This window comes from Xiphophorus maculatus, chromosome 5, assembly GCF_002775205.1.
Source record: "Xiphophorus maculatus strain JP 163 A chromosome 5, X_maculatus-5.0-male, whole genome shotgun sequence".
In the NCBI taxonomy this organism is placed as follows: Eukaryota; Metazoa; Chordata; class Actinopteri; order Cyprinodontiformes; family Poeciliidae; genus Xiphophorus; species Xiphophorus maculatus.
Window position 1 is genome coordinate 3,551,115 of NC_036447.1, and position 15,313 is coordinate 3,566,427.

A 15,313-nucleotide genomic window follows, 5' to 3' on the forward strand; every position below is an offset into this window, starting at 1 on the left:
CAGAAAAAACCCACGGTGTGTGTGTATGTGTGTGTGTCTATTTGTGTTTTGGCCATGAATGCAATTTAAAAGGACCTCCATTAAGGTTAAAGCAAACTTAAAAAAAGAGATTAACAGTGAGAGGCAGGAAAATGCTTTGCTTCAATTGAGTCCTGCTGGGATTTTCTGTCATATACTTGGTAGTACATGACTGATATATAGTTGTTATGCAACACTGTGTGGAAGTTTTAATCCCCTCCATTCCCTGTCTTATTGTTCTTTATATTTTAATCCAAAGAGACACCATCTCTCCTAATCTTTGGACTTTGTTGGGTTTATAAACTCATTTTCTGCCTGGTGCCTGACCATACATGTATTTTGCTCATTGTGCATCTAAGATGTATGAAAATGAACAAATGGTGGACAAAAGATACAGCATGGGAACCATTCAATATTATATAGCAACAGATGAATAGTTTCTGTTATGTATGGGGAAAATATACAGCAATGAAGCTGATCATCTACTCTATGCCAAGTTTTCAGCAAATGGCTCTTTGGTGGTAAAATCCTATTTTCTATGTGTCAAACTGTTATGTTCAGCATTTTAACAGATTCAAGCATAAAATGGGATTGAATCATGTTTTTGTGACAAGCTGATAAAGTCCCAAAGATAGTTACTGACTATGCCTAAAAGACTGAGATCTGGAAGTGGTAATGTGATGGACTAGTAAAAGTAAAACACCTGTATCTGAGACTGGAGCTATGTGGGAGCTTTACTGGTTTGGGATTGCTGCTCTTGAATCAATCCAGTGATGGTTTAAAGTTAGGAACTGAAATGATAAAAACCAAAATCTTAAAGTATTCTTGGTGTGGTTTCTAGTGCAACACATTAGTACACTAAGAGAAAACTACGAGTAACTTCAGCAAGATATGGAAGCTTGTTTTAAGTAAAAAACTCCTTTCACATGATGGAAAAGCATTGAAAGCTTGTAGAGGCTGGCCCAGTTTATTTCACCAATAAACTTGGTGAAATTCTTTGGCAATCAGATTGGCGTATTTAAGAAAAGTACACTAGCTAAGACAGAAAACCTTTTGTGAGACTTTGAAACAGGGTGGGCGACATAGACTTTGTAGTAGCATTTTTATGACTGTTGTCATGATTTGGTAAATGACACTTTTAATTGACTTTTAATGCAGGTTTTAATGCAACTTTGCATTAAAATGTCATTATTTACCAAATAATGCAAAGTTAACACTTTCAATGAAACTTTTAGTGCAGCTTCACGTTAAAAGAATGACACTTTATTACAGTCATAGACATTCATGAAGACTCCTTCATGTTCATGGCAGGTGTTATGTCATATTTATGACAGTCATGTCAGTCTAATGCATTCCCCTTCAAATAAAGTGTTACCCAAAATTCTTATCACAAGAATTTTTTTATGATAATAAATAAACAATATAATAAATGTCCAATCCTACTTTAAACTGTTGCCACAGATGAAAATAAATAAGAAAACCACAGCAGACCAACTGAGGACTGATGCATTTGCCATTTTACTCACTTTTTCCTATACCACTGTAACAGAGTTTTCCTAACTCTTTTCCAGCAGCAGCAGTGAACCAGCAGGAAGAGGTAACAGAACATCAGGTACAATGACCAATCTGAGACTGATTTTCAGTTTTTCTTTTCACTTTTGTTATCCCTTTCTCAGTTAATCAACAGCAGAATGAGGCGTTAAAAAAGCGAAAAGACAGAGGAGCTTTTGTAAAGAGGAAACTGATTGTGGCAGTCAAAATGAGTGGTTATAATTCACACACAGCAATCTGTGCTGACAACAAAACATCTTCCTGAACAATGCTTTCAGCTCAGCTTTCCCAGACTAATGGTTTTCAGAAATATTTTACAGCTGTGAAAATCCATTCAGAGTAAAACAAATGAATTCTCTTCAGAGTCCCCAATGTTGTTATTTTTTCTGATTTCCCTTTTCTCGGGATGATCAATAGACAAAGTGAAAATAAATGGCTTTGCAACACTGAGTAGATTATACATCACATCTCAAGGAATTTTCTTTCTTACAAAAGAAAATGAGTAAATGGCATTAGTTAAACAAGAAAACTGAGCAACATTTAAGACCTGGGGCCTGAACTCAACAGTTTCATTTCTTACCTGGTTGTAAGGCTCAGGTAACAACATGAAAAGTAAAGCTGTGCCAACCAATCTGGTTCTTTAGTGAAAAAAATAATTGCCTCCTAAACCTAACAATCAGCCGTAAATAAGTTAACAGCAACAACTGCCAATAAGAATTTGCAAAACAGTTTTAACATCACAGTGGAAACATTTTGTCTCTCTTTTCATTAAAAAAGTCTTAATTCAGACATATTTGGAGGGTTTGAGCATGAACTTTGTGCTTAGAGTCATGTCATTTCGTCTCAGTCAGACTTAAGTCTGGACTTAAAGTAGGTCGCACTGAAACCTACATTTCTTGTTTTGATATATTTTGGTAAATCGACATATAATCAACTGTGAAAATGATTTTAAATTTGCCAAATTTCATCCTTAACTTACAAAAAACATTCTCTAACGACGCTTTCTATAAATATGTGCTTCCTTTCTATTGCTGCAGTAATTTCTAAAGCTCTGTAATTGGTCCACTTACTTTTTACTAGAATTATTTATTTACCATGCTTGCAGCAACATCAAGCCATTTTTGGATGTTTGCAAAACAAATGAAGAGAAATGTGACAAAATGACTTACTCTGTACAAAACGGTAAATTTTTAAAAAGTTCACTTTGTAGTTTCACATTACACTGGTAATAAATTATCCAACATTCCCCTTTTTTCCTAAGTGCCGTTGTAAGGTTAGCAAAGCCAGCGATGCTGTAGTAAGAGTGGAGAGATCTCAAACCACACATTAGCCGAGCACCTGAGCCGAACAGTGAGTTACCTAGAAAATTGGGCCCAAAGAGGTTAATTATCAGCGTGTCCACCAATCAATGAGCCAACTCCTTCAAGGTCAGTTTTGATATGGTTTTACCATTTTCTTCCCCCTCCTTGACAGAGAAACAAAGTCTTAGACCGATATGATGATTTGATCTGGCTTAACTCATCTTTCATCCCTCAGGTCCTCACTAGAAGAATGACAGTTAATCCCCGTGTTTGTCTTCCCGTCTTCCCATCAATCATCCTGTGTTTAGTTGAAATGGAGCCCGCTCACCGATAGAAGGGAAGCAGTTAATACACAGAGACAGTTCCAGGCCAAGAGCGGCCTGCTGCCGAGCATCCGCAAAACAGACAACCTATTATTTCACTCCGCTAAAACGCAAAGGGCTTAATTAGTATTTTGTCTGGGTTTTTTTTCAGGCCAAAGTAATTCTCACCTTTCAACCTGAGTTATGGCCTAGAAACAGCCAGCCTGAGTCCTCTGAGTATTTCTGACAGATGGAAAATCGAGCACAGAGAGACAAGAGTGTGACTAGAACCACAGAAGCTTTTCCAACATACACCTGCTAAGATGGAAAAGGCGAGCGATCAAATGCCTCAGCTTTTTTCTCGCTGAATTGTCCTTGAAGTATCTTTTAATCACATTCTGAATTTAACACACCCAGTCCTAATTAAACAGTACCTGTTCTTTGGGGGCATGTCACTCTCATCCTCTGTGTGTGCAGGTTTATTGGGATGAACTCCAGAGACTTCTGGGCTTTGCAGCAACTCGGCTTGAATGAACCTGAACGAAGAAAAAAGACAAAGTCAAAATCCAGTTGTCCGTTTCAAATGAAAACCAGACATTTAAAGACATTCTGAATGAGGGAAGTATGATTTGATTTGTAATCACAGCGTACACGTCTGCACATCATGAAGTCGGCCAAACAATCGGAAAAGTAACACATCAGACTTCAACATAAAGATATTTTTAGCACAGATGTGAAACATTTATCAATACAGAAAGGGTTAAAAATATTTCTAAGGTTCTGGGACTTCAGGGAACTGCATTTTTCACAAATAGACAAACATGGGGCAGTGATGAAACTTCACAGGCCTAACAAAATTACTCCAACAACGAACCTCTTTCAGAGGGTTGCAGTAAAATCCAAAACAGCATCTAAAGTTTTCAGAGTTCAAGTCAGAGTTCCCAAGTCAACAATTAGAAACACAGACTGGAAAAAAGTTGTTTATGCTGGAAAACCACTCATTTGGGAAGAATTAAAATGATTCTGAAAAAGAGTGGGTCAAAATATTCATTATGACTTATTGGTAGCAGATGTTGCTGACAAGAGTGACACGGCAAGTTATTAAATGTAGGGACCTGATACTTTTCTCATCGGACATAGGTTGATATTATAGTATTTTTCCCATTATTGATCAAAACACCTAAATTAAAAAATGCTTTTTATTATTTTTTTTACTGAAACATTTAACATAATTGCAAAAACAGAAAAATGCTGCAATGAGACAAACACTAATAGTACTGTACAAGTTCAAGTCTATAGAAATATGGCTTGAACTTCTCAAACACCTTCTAGAGTTTATTTAAAACAGAATAAGTCACCAGATCATCACAGGGCAACACAAACACTCACAAGACATATAGTCATGCACACGCCTACAGGTAAGAAAAGACCAATAATCTAAGAGTCATGTTTTTGGAGAGAGAGAGAACCCATACACACACACAGGGAGAACATGCTAACTATGCAATGAGATGCCAGGCTGGGATTAGAACCTTATAAACTGCAAAGCAACAATCTGTGCCCAACTGTGTCGATGTGTATCCCACCCAGCTTGTCAAACCAGTACAAAAAAATAGGCATTTTTAGATTCCCTAAAATACTGTTCAAATTTTGACTTGTCCTGCTCCTGTGAACCAAATATTGTGTATTATCCCACTTTGTGAACTGCATTGTACTGTTACACGTGTAACAGTTTTCACCCAACACCTCTGAATTCATGACAAGCAGCTTCACACACAATTAACAAATCAAATGCAACATCATCTCTGGTGACCAACCCCCTAAGATAAATTTAAACAGATATTTTGCAAGGTCTTTTTAGATTAACCTCTTGAGTTTGGAGTCTATTTATGCCCGAATGATTCATATGTCAGATTTAAGTGCTTGACAAACAGGAATAAAAATAATCTTTCCTCTCAAAATGGTCAGCGGCTGAACTAAGAGGGAGAGAAAAAGCCACCAAAGACAACAGTTTTATCCAACAAAAACATAAATACCTCCAGACTCTTGCACAGTTTTGCACATTCAGAGAATCTTCAACTCAATTCAGAGATGAAGCTGCTGCACAGATTCAGATGTACGTTAATCAGCTTCATGGATGTCAGATAGTGAGATGAGCATTGCAACATAGATAAAAAACAAAAAGAGGTTAAACTTCTAAATCAGGTTTTATCTTTATGTTATTGACAAAAATAATTATTCTAACGTAAATATTCAGGCAAGGCCAAGCAGACAGGAAATAAAAATGTTCATGTCAGAGTTTTAATCCAGGTTTGATTCAAAGTTTTAATGAAACACACTCGTGTAAATCATGTAACAAAAGAAAAATATTTTTAAAAACTGTTGGGATGGAGGAAATAAATTACCTAAAGATTTCTGGTCATGTAGCACAATCGTGTGAGACAACAACTCCCGCTTTAACTTATGAGATAAAAAAAGGACATATTTACAGAGAAGCACATCTTGGTCCTAAAAGTTTTTTTTTTTTTTATTAAAGTCTGAAGTAATTACAGCCTTGGATGAACAGCAACACACGGCACATTGCATTGTGTCATTATTTCTTTAAGCAAAGTAACCCAAACCGCAGAAGCAAAAGGTGATATTAGTTGTACTTGTGCACAACAAGCCAATCTTGTCAGAGTCATTTTCTATGTGATATACAAAGCTTTCAGTGCAGCTCTTGATAACACTGTAATGTTTTGGTCAGCACAGTTTCTAGTAGCATATTGCTGTGGTACGTAGTTCTGTAATGACTTTCTCTTCAGTTTGCATGTTAGTGAAGATTAAACTTCTGTTGACAAAGACTTTTAATCATCTTTCTGAGAGCAAAAGATGTAGTTCACCATTGCAGCAAAGCTTCCTCTCCCTCATTGTGCTGATAAAGCTCTTCAAAGCTGCCAAGATTATTCCATGAAACAGCTGTATGTTATTTTTTAAGCAGCTATGGATATGTATGTTAAGCAATTGATTCGATTAAAATTGCCACACTTCAAAAATTTCCAAACTAATTTATCCTTCAATGCAGTGGCAGTTTCTCATACAAAAATAATTACTAAATATTTGAGTACATGTAGTTAGGGTTTTAAGATTGTCACCTGATTATTTAGAATGTTCTGGTATTTTAATTAATTTAGGATATTTATATATGTTTAGGTTAGTCACATTTGCTAAACTCTGCACACTTATGGTGAAGATGGTGTAAAAAGCATATTATTGTTGCTACGGAGACCTGCAGCTGTCTAACAGCAAGCTTAGCTCTCACTGCGCATGTGTGCAGGATAAACTTGATTATTGCTCTGATTGAAGTTGTGGACAAATGTAATTACTGTTTCCTTGTAACCATTTCCTGACTCATTAAGATCGGCAAATATCTGCCTTGAATACTTAAGAAAAGGACGCCGTCGTTATGATTACCATTATAACAAGTGTGCATGTATAGCAACACTAAGCAAATTAGAATGAAATTAAATTAGAATATAATGTGCTTCACAAAGTGAGACACTTTATATAGGTTAATTACACACACTGATGTTTTCAAGCCTTTATTTCTGTTAGTTTATGGTAATTTTCTGTTTACAGATAATGAAAAAAAAAGATCATTAAATTATGTCATACCCATAGAAAATAAACATTTTTAGTATTTGGTTTTATACCTAAAAAGGTACTTTTTTCCCCAACATTATCTTTATTGGTTTTTCAACAATGTTTCCAATAATATACAGGACATAAATGTGCTCTCACATCAAAGGAAAAGTCCAGGGTAGTTAAATTATTGTCCAACATTCAACTTGTGTTTCCTTGCATTCCAGGTCGTTATGGGATCTTTTAGAGCAGCACTTATTACATACAGAGTATATGAGAAAAGAAAAACAATGCCCCAAACCCCCCTGAGAGGAAACAACAATTCCAACAATAACGGTTTCTCTATTTTCCAGGAATTAGCCCAAATTAGTTCAGTATTGTTCGTAGTTCAGAAAATACAAACTCAAATGTATAATTCAAAGTAAAGTAGTCAAGTATACAAATAAAGAAGATTATTTTAGGACACTGCAGGGGACCAACTGCAACTATAACTCATCCCCGACACCCCTCATATCCATGTTTTCTATATATTCCATAAAAGGACCCCAAATAATTTGAAAAAGCGATAGTTTCCCTTTTATAATGAAAGTAATCTTTTCCATTGGTAAGGTTGTTTATATTTCATTAATCCAGTTAATGAATTTTGGTTTACTGGTACTCTTCCAAGAGAGTGCTATGACTCTTTTTGCAAGTAGTAAATATAAATCCATGGCAGTAATAATCTTTCTGGAAGTTTGACGTCTGTCAGGATATAAACCTAGAATGAACAATTTGGGGTCAAGAACTAGTTTTATACCTAGTATAGTCTCTAGAGCTTGTTTAATCTCCCTCTAAAACTGTGTAACTTTCTTGCATTTCCAGCTACAATGGAAGAATGTTCTCTTCTCTTCTCCACATCTAATACACAGGTCTGGGATGGCACCATTGTACTTATTAAGCTTTTCTGGCGTCACACATGTTCTCATTAACCAATTATATAAAAAGGTACTTTTAATATGACAAATGGGCCTCATTGAAACATATATTCTAATTTATTTATATTGTATTTTAGAGCGAGTGAGAAATGTTCAGCGTTGTAATGTAAGACAGTCCATGTGTGTCTAAGTGGTTGTACTTCCAAATGTAATCCTGGCTGTCATTTTTCTCTTTTTTTTTTGTAAAGTATGTTAATGCTGGTCTAACGATTAAAATAACACTTTACAGTTCTTCTACTTGATATAGGCCATAACTCTCCTTTATGGAAGCTCAACCCATCTTGTTGTATCCGTTCTGCTCTTAAATCACTCTTGAGGCAACACATCACCATCTGTCAATCAGAGCAGGAACAGCGCAGAAACTGTTGTCATACAGTCTTAATGAGTGGATCCGTCACCCGTCTGAGATTTTCACATTGTTTGCCAGGTGGAAAGCAAATTTATTTCAATCTGTTTCTGCACAGAATCCACAGACTCACTAAAGCAGAGATGAGATGTCTGAAAAAACAGACCAACATCTGTTTTTTAAGGTGACAGTCATTGTCATTAATTGGTGAAAACCGTTTGTTTGCTTCTGCTAATAAAAGAATAATAGATGTAATGAATGTGGTGTGAATGTTTTACATTGTAAACACAGTTGACTAACAGATTCAACCAGCCTCTAAGTGACAGAATACCCAGAGCATGTGTTTATTTGGCTCTGTGTTGGACATAATTATAATTAACTAAAACTTTCAGACATTTTCAACAAAAATCCAAAAGTCAGCTCCACAAGTAAAGGATTTGTGAAGAAGAAAAGCAAAGAATCTTTTCAATATTGTACTGTAATAGGTAAAACAGCAGGTCTACAGCCAACATAAAAATATTTCATCACTGGGGTAAATAACTAGTCTTTTTATTTTCTTCAGTCTCAGTGTTCCTGTGGATTGTGCATTTGTTTCTGATTTCAGCTGAAAAATCAATTGTTAATATGGATTTTTTTTCTCTTATCTCTCATCTCTTCAATTCAGGATGTGAAGAGGTTTGGATGTACAGCTAGATATAGAAATATACAGTAGATCATCATAAATATAGAAGAGATCTCCTTTGTCTCCTCCTTTGTCAAAATTTCAGCACAAAAAACATGGCATAAACAGCAGTTAATGAAAAACTAAATAAAATGAAGACATGCTAGAAAAAGTTAAAACAATGGCTTTTATGATTTTTTAAGCTTTTCAAGAACCTTGATTTTGAATTTTGCTCAACATGCAACTTCTCTTGCTGCTGAAAAACTCCTACAAACATGCTGCTGCCTTCACAACAAGAAGGAAACTGATGGTGGAGGTGCAGAAACCAAACCAAGAAGAGGGAGTAAATAAATTTGTCCTCTTCCCACTTCTTTCTCCAGCTAAATGCATTCTTGTTTGTCTAAATATAGAATTATTATATAAACCACAAATTTGCTGACTCAGATAATGTTCTTACTGTGTGTATATTACTGTACATATTTTTGTATAAGTGGTTGGATAGACAAATGCAACATGACATCACAAGCACAAGACCCCTTCCCAGAGGCTAAATTGATTTTAGCTGTCAAACATAACATAACATAACATGTTAAATCTTAAATGTACAATTGATATATACAGTATATAAAAAAGGGATGTAATGTTTTATGGCAACTAGATGACAAGGTCAGGAAAAAGAAAAATAGCAAAGGAGAGGGAAGTAGAGCAGTTATGCTAGCTTGACTATGACAACCTTAACATGTAGATTTGCTGTGGAATTCAGTGTTTGAACTGCATTTAGTTAAAAAAAACAAAAAAAAAACAACCCACACACAAACTCTCTCGGGTGTTTAAGTTAGCTAATCTACCATTACTGTGGTCAAACAATTACTTCTCAATACTCGCAAAATAAACATAAAGCTTGAACCCATAATACCGTAATGGACTGAATGTTCTGTTCTTGTGGGAAATGTTTTTTTTTTTTTTTTGGTGTTGAATCCTGATACACTAATGGAGATGTTGCCAGTCGGTCGCTATGGCAACAAAACTGTGTGTAGCGTAACACACACAGAGAGCGTTCTTCAACAATTTTTGTCCATTATGTTTTTCCTTTGCACTAAGTTAATACCTACATCTCCAGATTTTATTTTGGTAACTGAATTGGTCCAATGCAGCAGCTATGATGGCATGTAAGAAAATGTCCCTCTTGCCCTCCAGCTCTCTGTGCATGGGCAAAATTTCTGGATGTAAACAATAACATGCAGTGTGTCTATATATTTTTCTTTATTCCTGTTTTTCCCTACTAAGGGATATAATGTTTTTATTTCTTTTATACGGCCCAAAAATAAAGCAATAACTAAGAATATTTAAGATTAGATTCTCATCGGGTGGCAAAGATGTTCTCTTTATCAAGAGGAGAGGCTGGACATCTGCAGAACTGACCATCTATTAGCATCTCTCTCATCCTTTAATCTTTCCCTGCCATTTATCTGCTCTCAGTCTCTTATTTGTACTTATTAAAATACTTAATAAAACAAGCTACAGCTGCATTTAAGAAACCCTCTGAGTGCCTAAGCTTAAAAAATAAAAAACAAGAAGAAACTCCGTAACAATCAGTCCTTAAAAAAAACAAAAACAAACAAACAAAAAAAAACAGCTGCTCACACTTGTGGTCTATCGGGTCAGTGTGCGTCTGTTTAAGCTTGTTAGGGGTTTCATCATCATCGGGGTCTTTGTGGTGCTTGGAGCACAGCAGGCTTCCCTATCCGACCCGCAGTTTCCAACATGCTGCAGACACCGAGGAGGATTGGACTCACGCTGCGTGAGCAGAGGAATCACTCTGAAAGGAGCATGAATTGGACAAGTGAGTCATGTCTGACAGCACAGCATTTTTTTTTCTTTTAACCAATTTATGTCTTCCAAGATTTGGTCAGCTTTCAGCCTGTAAAACAGGGAATGTCAGAGCAGCAGTCGAAACCCTCCAGGCAACAGACTGCACACCTATTCACTTAAAGTGCACAATTTCTAATACGTCTCACAGCTTTTCCAACAGAAAATATGCCTTACTGTCAGCTCCAGTCCTTAAATGCATACTATTGGTCTAATTTACCAGCAATTCTGTAAAAGATGTGAAAAAAGTCTTAGAATAAACTAATCAGTTGTTGCAGTGGCCTAATCTCTCATCTCTCCCAGAAATAATAACTGCTAACAAAATGCCAGTACTACAGCTATTGGTACACCTAACAATCAACCTAAAATAAATGTAACTGAGACATTTAACTTATGGATTTTAACACCTAATTATTCCTGGATAATTTGACTAGACTCAGATTTTTTTTTCTAAATATTCAAAAGAAAATGTAGCTTTGGAAGCTAAAATACCTCAGATTTGACATGCTACTGGCTGGCGTTAGCAAAGCAGCCAATCCAGGATTCCTTTTCTTGCCACTGATTAGCTGTACTCCAAAAGCAAAAATAAGGAAGACAGTGGATGTTAGCATCTGCTGTAGTGCCAAGACAGTTTCCACTGTGTGCATTAATACATATAAAGATATATTTGGTGTTTGAGCAATTAAAGCAGGCAGTTCTAAGCATTTTTGAGGACTTCAGTTATTGTCCCAATTGTGGTCCATAACTTCTGCCAATACCGGGGATTCACAGTACTTTTTTATGTTCATCAAAGTTTCAAGAAACTTGAGTTAAGAATAGAATGTGACACAGTAGCTATTTATTCTAGCTACTGTCCAACAGGATGTATGAGGAGCCATATTTATCTTGTCACCTCACAAAGTGAGGTATGAGTTGATGCTAAGGGAGGTAAAAACATCTCCAGCGCTCAGTGTTGATGGCATCCTGCTCTCACCAAATCTCCAAAACACAGCTATCTACACAACAGCATGCCAGCGCCAGGAACTTTCTGTCTTACCATCACAGTGTAAACATGTTGATCTTTATAACTTTACTGGAATTGGTCAGATGAGACTAAAACTGAGATTTTTGTCAGTTATAATTTTAAAGGTCCTTGGAACTTTGTCAGAGTGCACGGGATTATATTAAAACAAACATGCCTACTTTTCTCAAAAGGTCTTCAGGTTGTAGAACTTTGTTTACTTATAATTTTTTTAGCTAATATTTTTCTGTTTTAGGAATAAAAAACTGCAGAAATCAAATGACTTAAACTGTCCAGCGAAATGTAGCGACCTCTGATTCATTTCATCAAATGACAATCCCCATGGATAGGTCTGACCTTCAGTTACATGTGGATAAGAGCTCATCAATTTAATATAAATGCATAAATAATCCTACTTAAGGACAGCAAATCTCAGAGCACAGAGTCATGCCTGAAAAACCCAATTACATTAATTAAAAAGGTGGAATATGTTCTGTCCTGTGGGAGCATTTTACATTTCACATCCATTTATCAGCTTTCTTCTGGACAATTCTGGGAATTGTATGAAAATGTGGGAAAAAATGTATAAGGTTCAATTTGTCTTAATTAAATGAAGTACTTTATTAGAAAAATCTCCACAGAAATTAAAATGAATGACTGGATTAATTAACAAATTTGAAAAACGATAAAACAGACATATATTTGATGAATGACATTATTTTCCTTATTTTTGCAAACATTTATTTATTCTAATAGAAACTCCCGCACAGTCTGACCCTTCTGAGTGATTTTCAGTGATCAATAATTCATCTGCAGCAGCTTGCACTCACAACTTGTTTGGCAACGACTGTCATCCAGTTATTTCAGCGCCAGACTGGTTAAAGACGGAAAATCAGGCCAGGATTCAGCAGAATCCAGGCCAGACGAGGATCCCGTCAGGAACCATAATGACCAAAACCACAGAGTCTAACACCCACCTCCTCAGAGTCCTTCACCTTCACGTCTTATCAGGAGGGAAAAGCAAAACCCGGCAGAGACAAACATCTCATTAATGGGATAGAAGAGGATCAGTGGGAAATTAATAAGCCATAATATTCTTAAAGCTCACATCGTGCTAAAATATGCACGGCTTGAAGGTTCGGCTGAGTGGGGACATAAATGCAGCCTGATTGGTCAGTACATGAAGCTCGTATTCATAATAACACTTTAATTAGTGATAATTTAATGAGTTTAGTGGAGCAGCAGGGCAGCTGATGTAAACCTAATATGCCTTTATTCCAGAAGCAAACAGGGGATTGAGAGCTTGAATAAGGGCAACCGCTCTTATATTCACAGCACAGCGAACTTTACTGCTGTTCAGACGCATAAGTTAATCAGCCAGTGATATTCAGAGAAGCTAAAAACATGCTTAGTGCTTCTCCACTAAATGTTGAAGCAAATCAGACAAAGATTAATTATTTGCATTTTAAATTAGAATTAATTGGACAAATTAAAATCAACATGCAAAATGTTTGGAGGAAGCACTTAACTAATGCATGCATGTTGAAAGTGTTTTGTTTTTTATTTGTTGGCTTGAACTTTTTATCTCCACTAACACTGAATTTAATCACTCTGAGTCAGCATGGGTTAGGTATACACTGAAACAGCTACTGCACTGTCTATTAATGCATAGACTGTAGTCAGGGAAGTTTAGATGAGTCCCAGAAGTCAAGAAAAGAAACAAACCCAAATATAACTTCTAACAGTTCCTTATCTTCTCATGTATGTTAGCGCGTCTATAAATGTGTTTCTGTGGATCTAGTAGTGAAAAATGAGGAGCATTTTGTTGATTAAGCTCTGTCACATTTATTAAGTCAAATTATTGCTTTTGATGCCTTTATTTTGCATAATGTGTGTTTTAGAATGAAGAGTAAAAATTCATAGTGTTTTATGACATCATGACAGCGTACGTTAGTTTTGCCTGGATGAAAGTCTTATTCCCCCGCCCCATACTTAATGATCGCCTGATGCCAGTTTAATGTTCTAAACTCAGCAAGAAGATGAAGATATCATCTTTCTGCACTCTTGATCTAGTTCCAACAATACTTCAAATCAAATACTTCAGCCATAAGCCCCAGATCACCTCTGTAATAAACCACTCCCTACAAGTTTGCTTGGCATTATCCTTTAATTTAAAGAAGTTGTATAATTAGGCCACTTCCTCAGAAGCCTGCTGTTGAAGCTCATGTCTCGGCCAACTTCAGGTTCATTTCAAATTTCTCTTTTCAAAGTAGTGGATGAAAGTCATTGCTCATATTCATCACCATTTGAAATGTTTTCAAGAACTAAAAAAATCTGATTTTCAATTTGCCCACAGACTAGATATAGGGCTGATGAGGAGGATGAATGATTTTTTGACGACAGCAGATGCTGACTGTCCTCTACTCGCTGTGCTTGACTTGGCTTCAGGATTTGACAAAGTTGATCAGGGCATTTTTTTAAACACCAAATTGTTCTAATTCTATCTTACTTACAAAACAAACAAACAAAAAGAAAAAACAGCATTTCTGTTGGCAATACAAAACCACTGCCTCACAGAAGGGCCAGCCCTTGGCCCCATTATTTTAAATAATATTTGCTCTTGCTTAGCAATGGAGCCTTGTTTTATTTCTATGCAGATGAAAATTCCAGTGTAATTAAAAACTACAGCAAGTTCTCAACTTTCATTTGCATTCCCACCATCACTCTGTTCATCAGCACTGAATACAAGACAGACACTCTCAGTTACTAGTGGATTCAATGTTAATGTTTCTCCCTTTCCAAATAACTTCTCACCTCAAGAACCTCAAACACACTTGAACCAAAACACGTTATGGAAGATCATACATTCTGTGAATCTCTTCATGACACACTACCTATTGATGGTTTTAAACCAAAGTTTAAAATATTTCTTCAACAGAAACAGTTTTATTAATTTATTGTAATTGTTGTAATGCTCAGTGTATTATACACAATCCATGTGTGCCTCCAAGTGGCAAAATAATTATGAGCTAAATTGTTCACAAAGAAAGTCACGTTGTCAGTTTGACTTTCAATTTCAAGCATCCAGCATGCTGATGTGAGCAACATGCATTTATAAAGTAGGGTACTGGGTAATTGCTTCAATATTTGTGTCACAGCTCCAGTGGTGTAGCTGATGTTTGCAAACTAAGTTGGTCATGAAAAGTCTATGGAAGCCTTGCTGGTCCGGTGATCGATTGATTGTGTTGGCATATATTTCCTGAGAAAATAGAACAATATTTGTATAGTAGCTTGTCTTCCTACAAATGTGAAATTAAAGCCAAATACTCAATAGTGTGGCGGATGTATAGATGTTCTGTTAAAATGTAAAGATATCAAACTGCCTTTCAGTTTAGTTTAGTATTTTCTTCCATACCAAAGCAAATCTCAGACTTCTGAGTTCTTTGTGTGTGAAAGCTATAAGGAATAAGTCTAAATTCATACAGAAATACAGAATAAGGTCTAAATTAGGGCTAACAGTGGACTTAATGTTGAGCCGTGTCCAAATGAGGTGTAAGTGTAGCCTTGATGTAAAATGGTGCCTCTTGCACAGCAGGAAAAGGGAAAATCACACAGTCGCATACAAATTTTTATTGCTCACAACAAAACAAGTTCCTATAAAGCTCTGCAA

The 15,313-nt window shown here is 36.0% G+C and overlaps 1 protein-coding gene across 6 annotated transcripts in view; it reads right to left on the reverse strand.

Annotated features, from left to right (window-relative positions):
• Positions 1–15,313, reverse strand: part of inpp4b (inositol polyphosphate-4-phosphatase type II B) — a 189,150-nt gene that overhangs the window by 48,624 nt on the left and 125,213 nt on the right. For all 6 annotated transcript variants that reach the window (XM_023334716.1, XM_023334715.1, XM_023334718.1 and 3 more), the window contains one exon: positions 3,607–3,708. In XM_023334716.1, the coding sequence (XP_023190484.1) occupies positions 3,607–3,708 (102 nt within the window). The remainder of the gene's footprint in view (positions 1–3,606; positions 3,709–15,313) is intronic.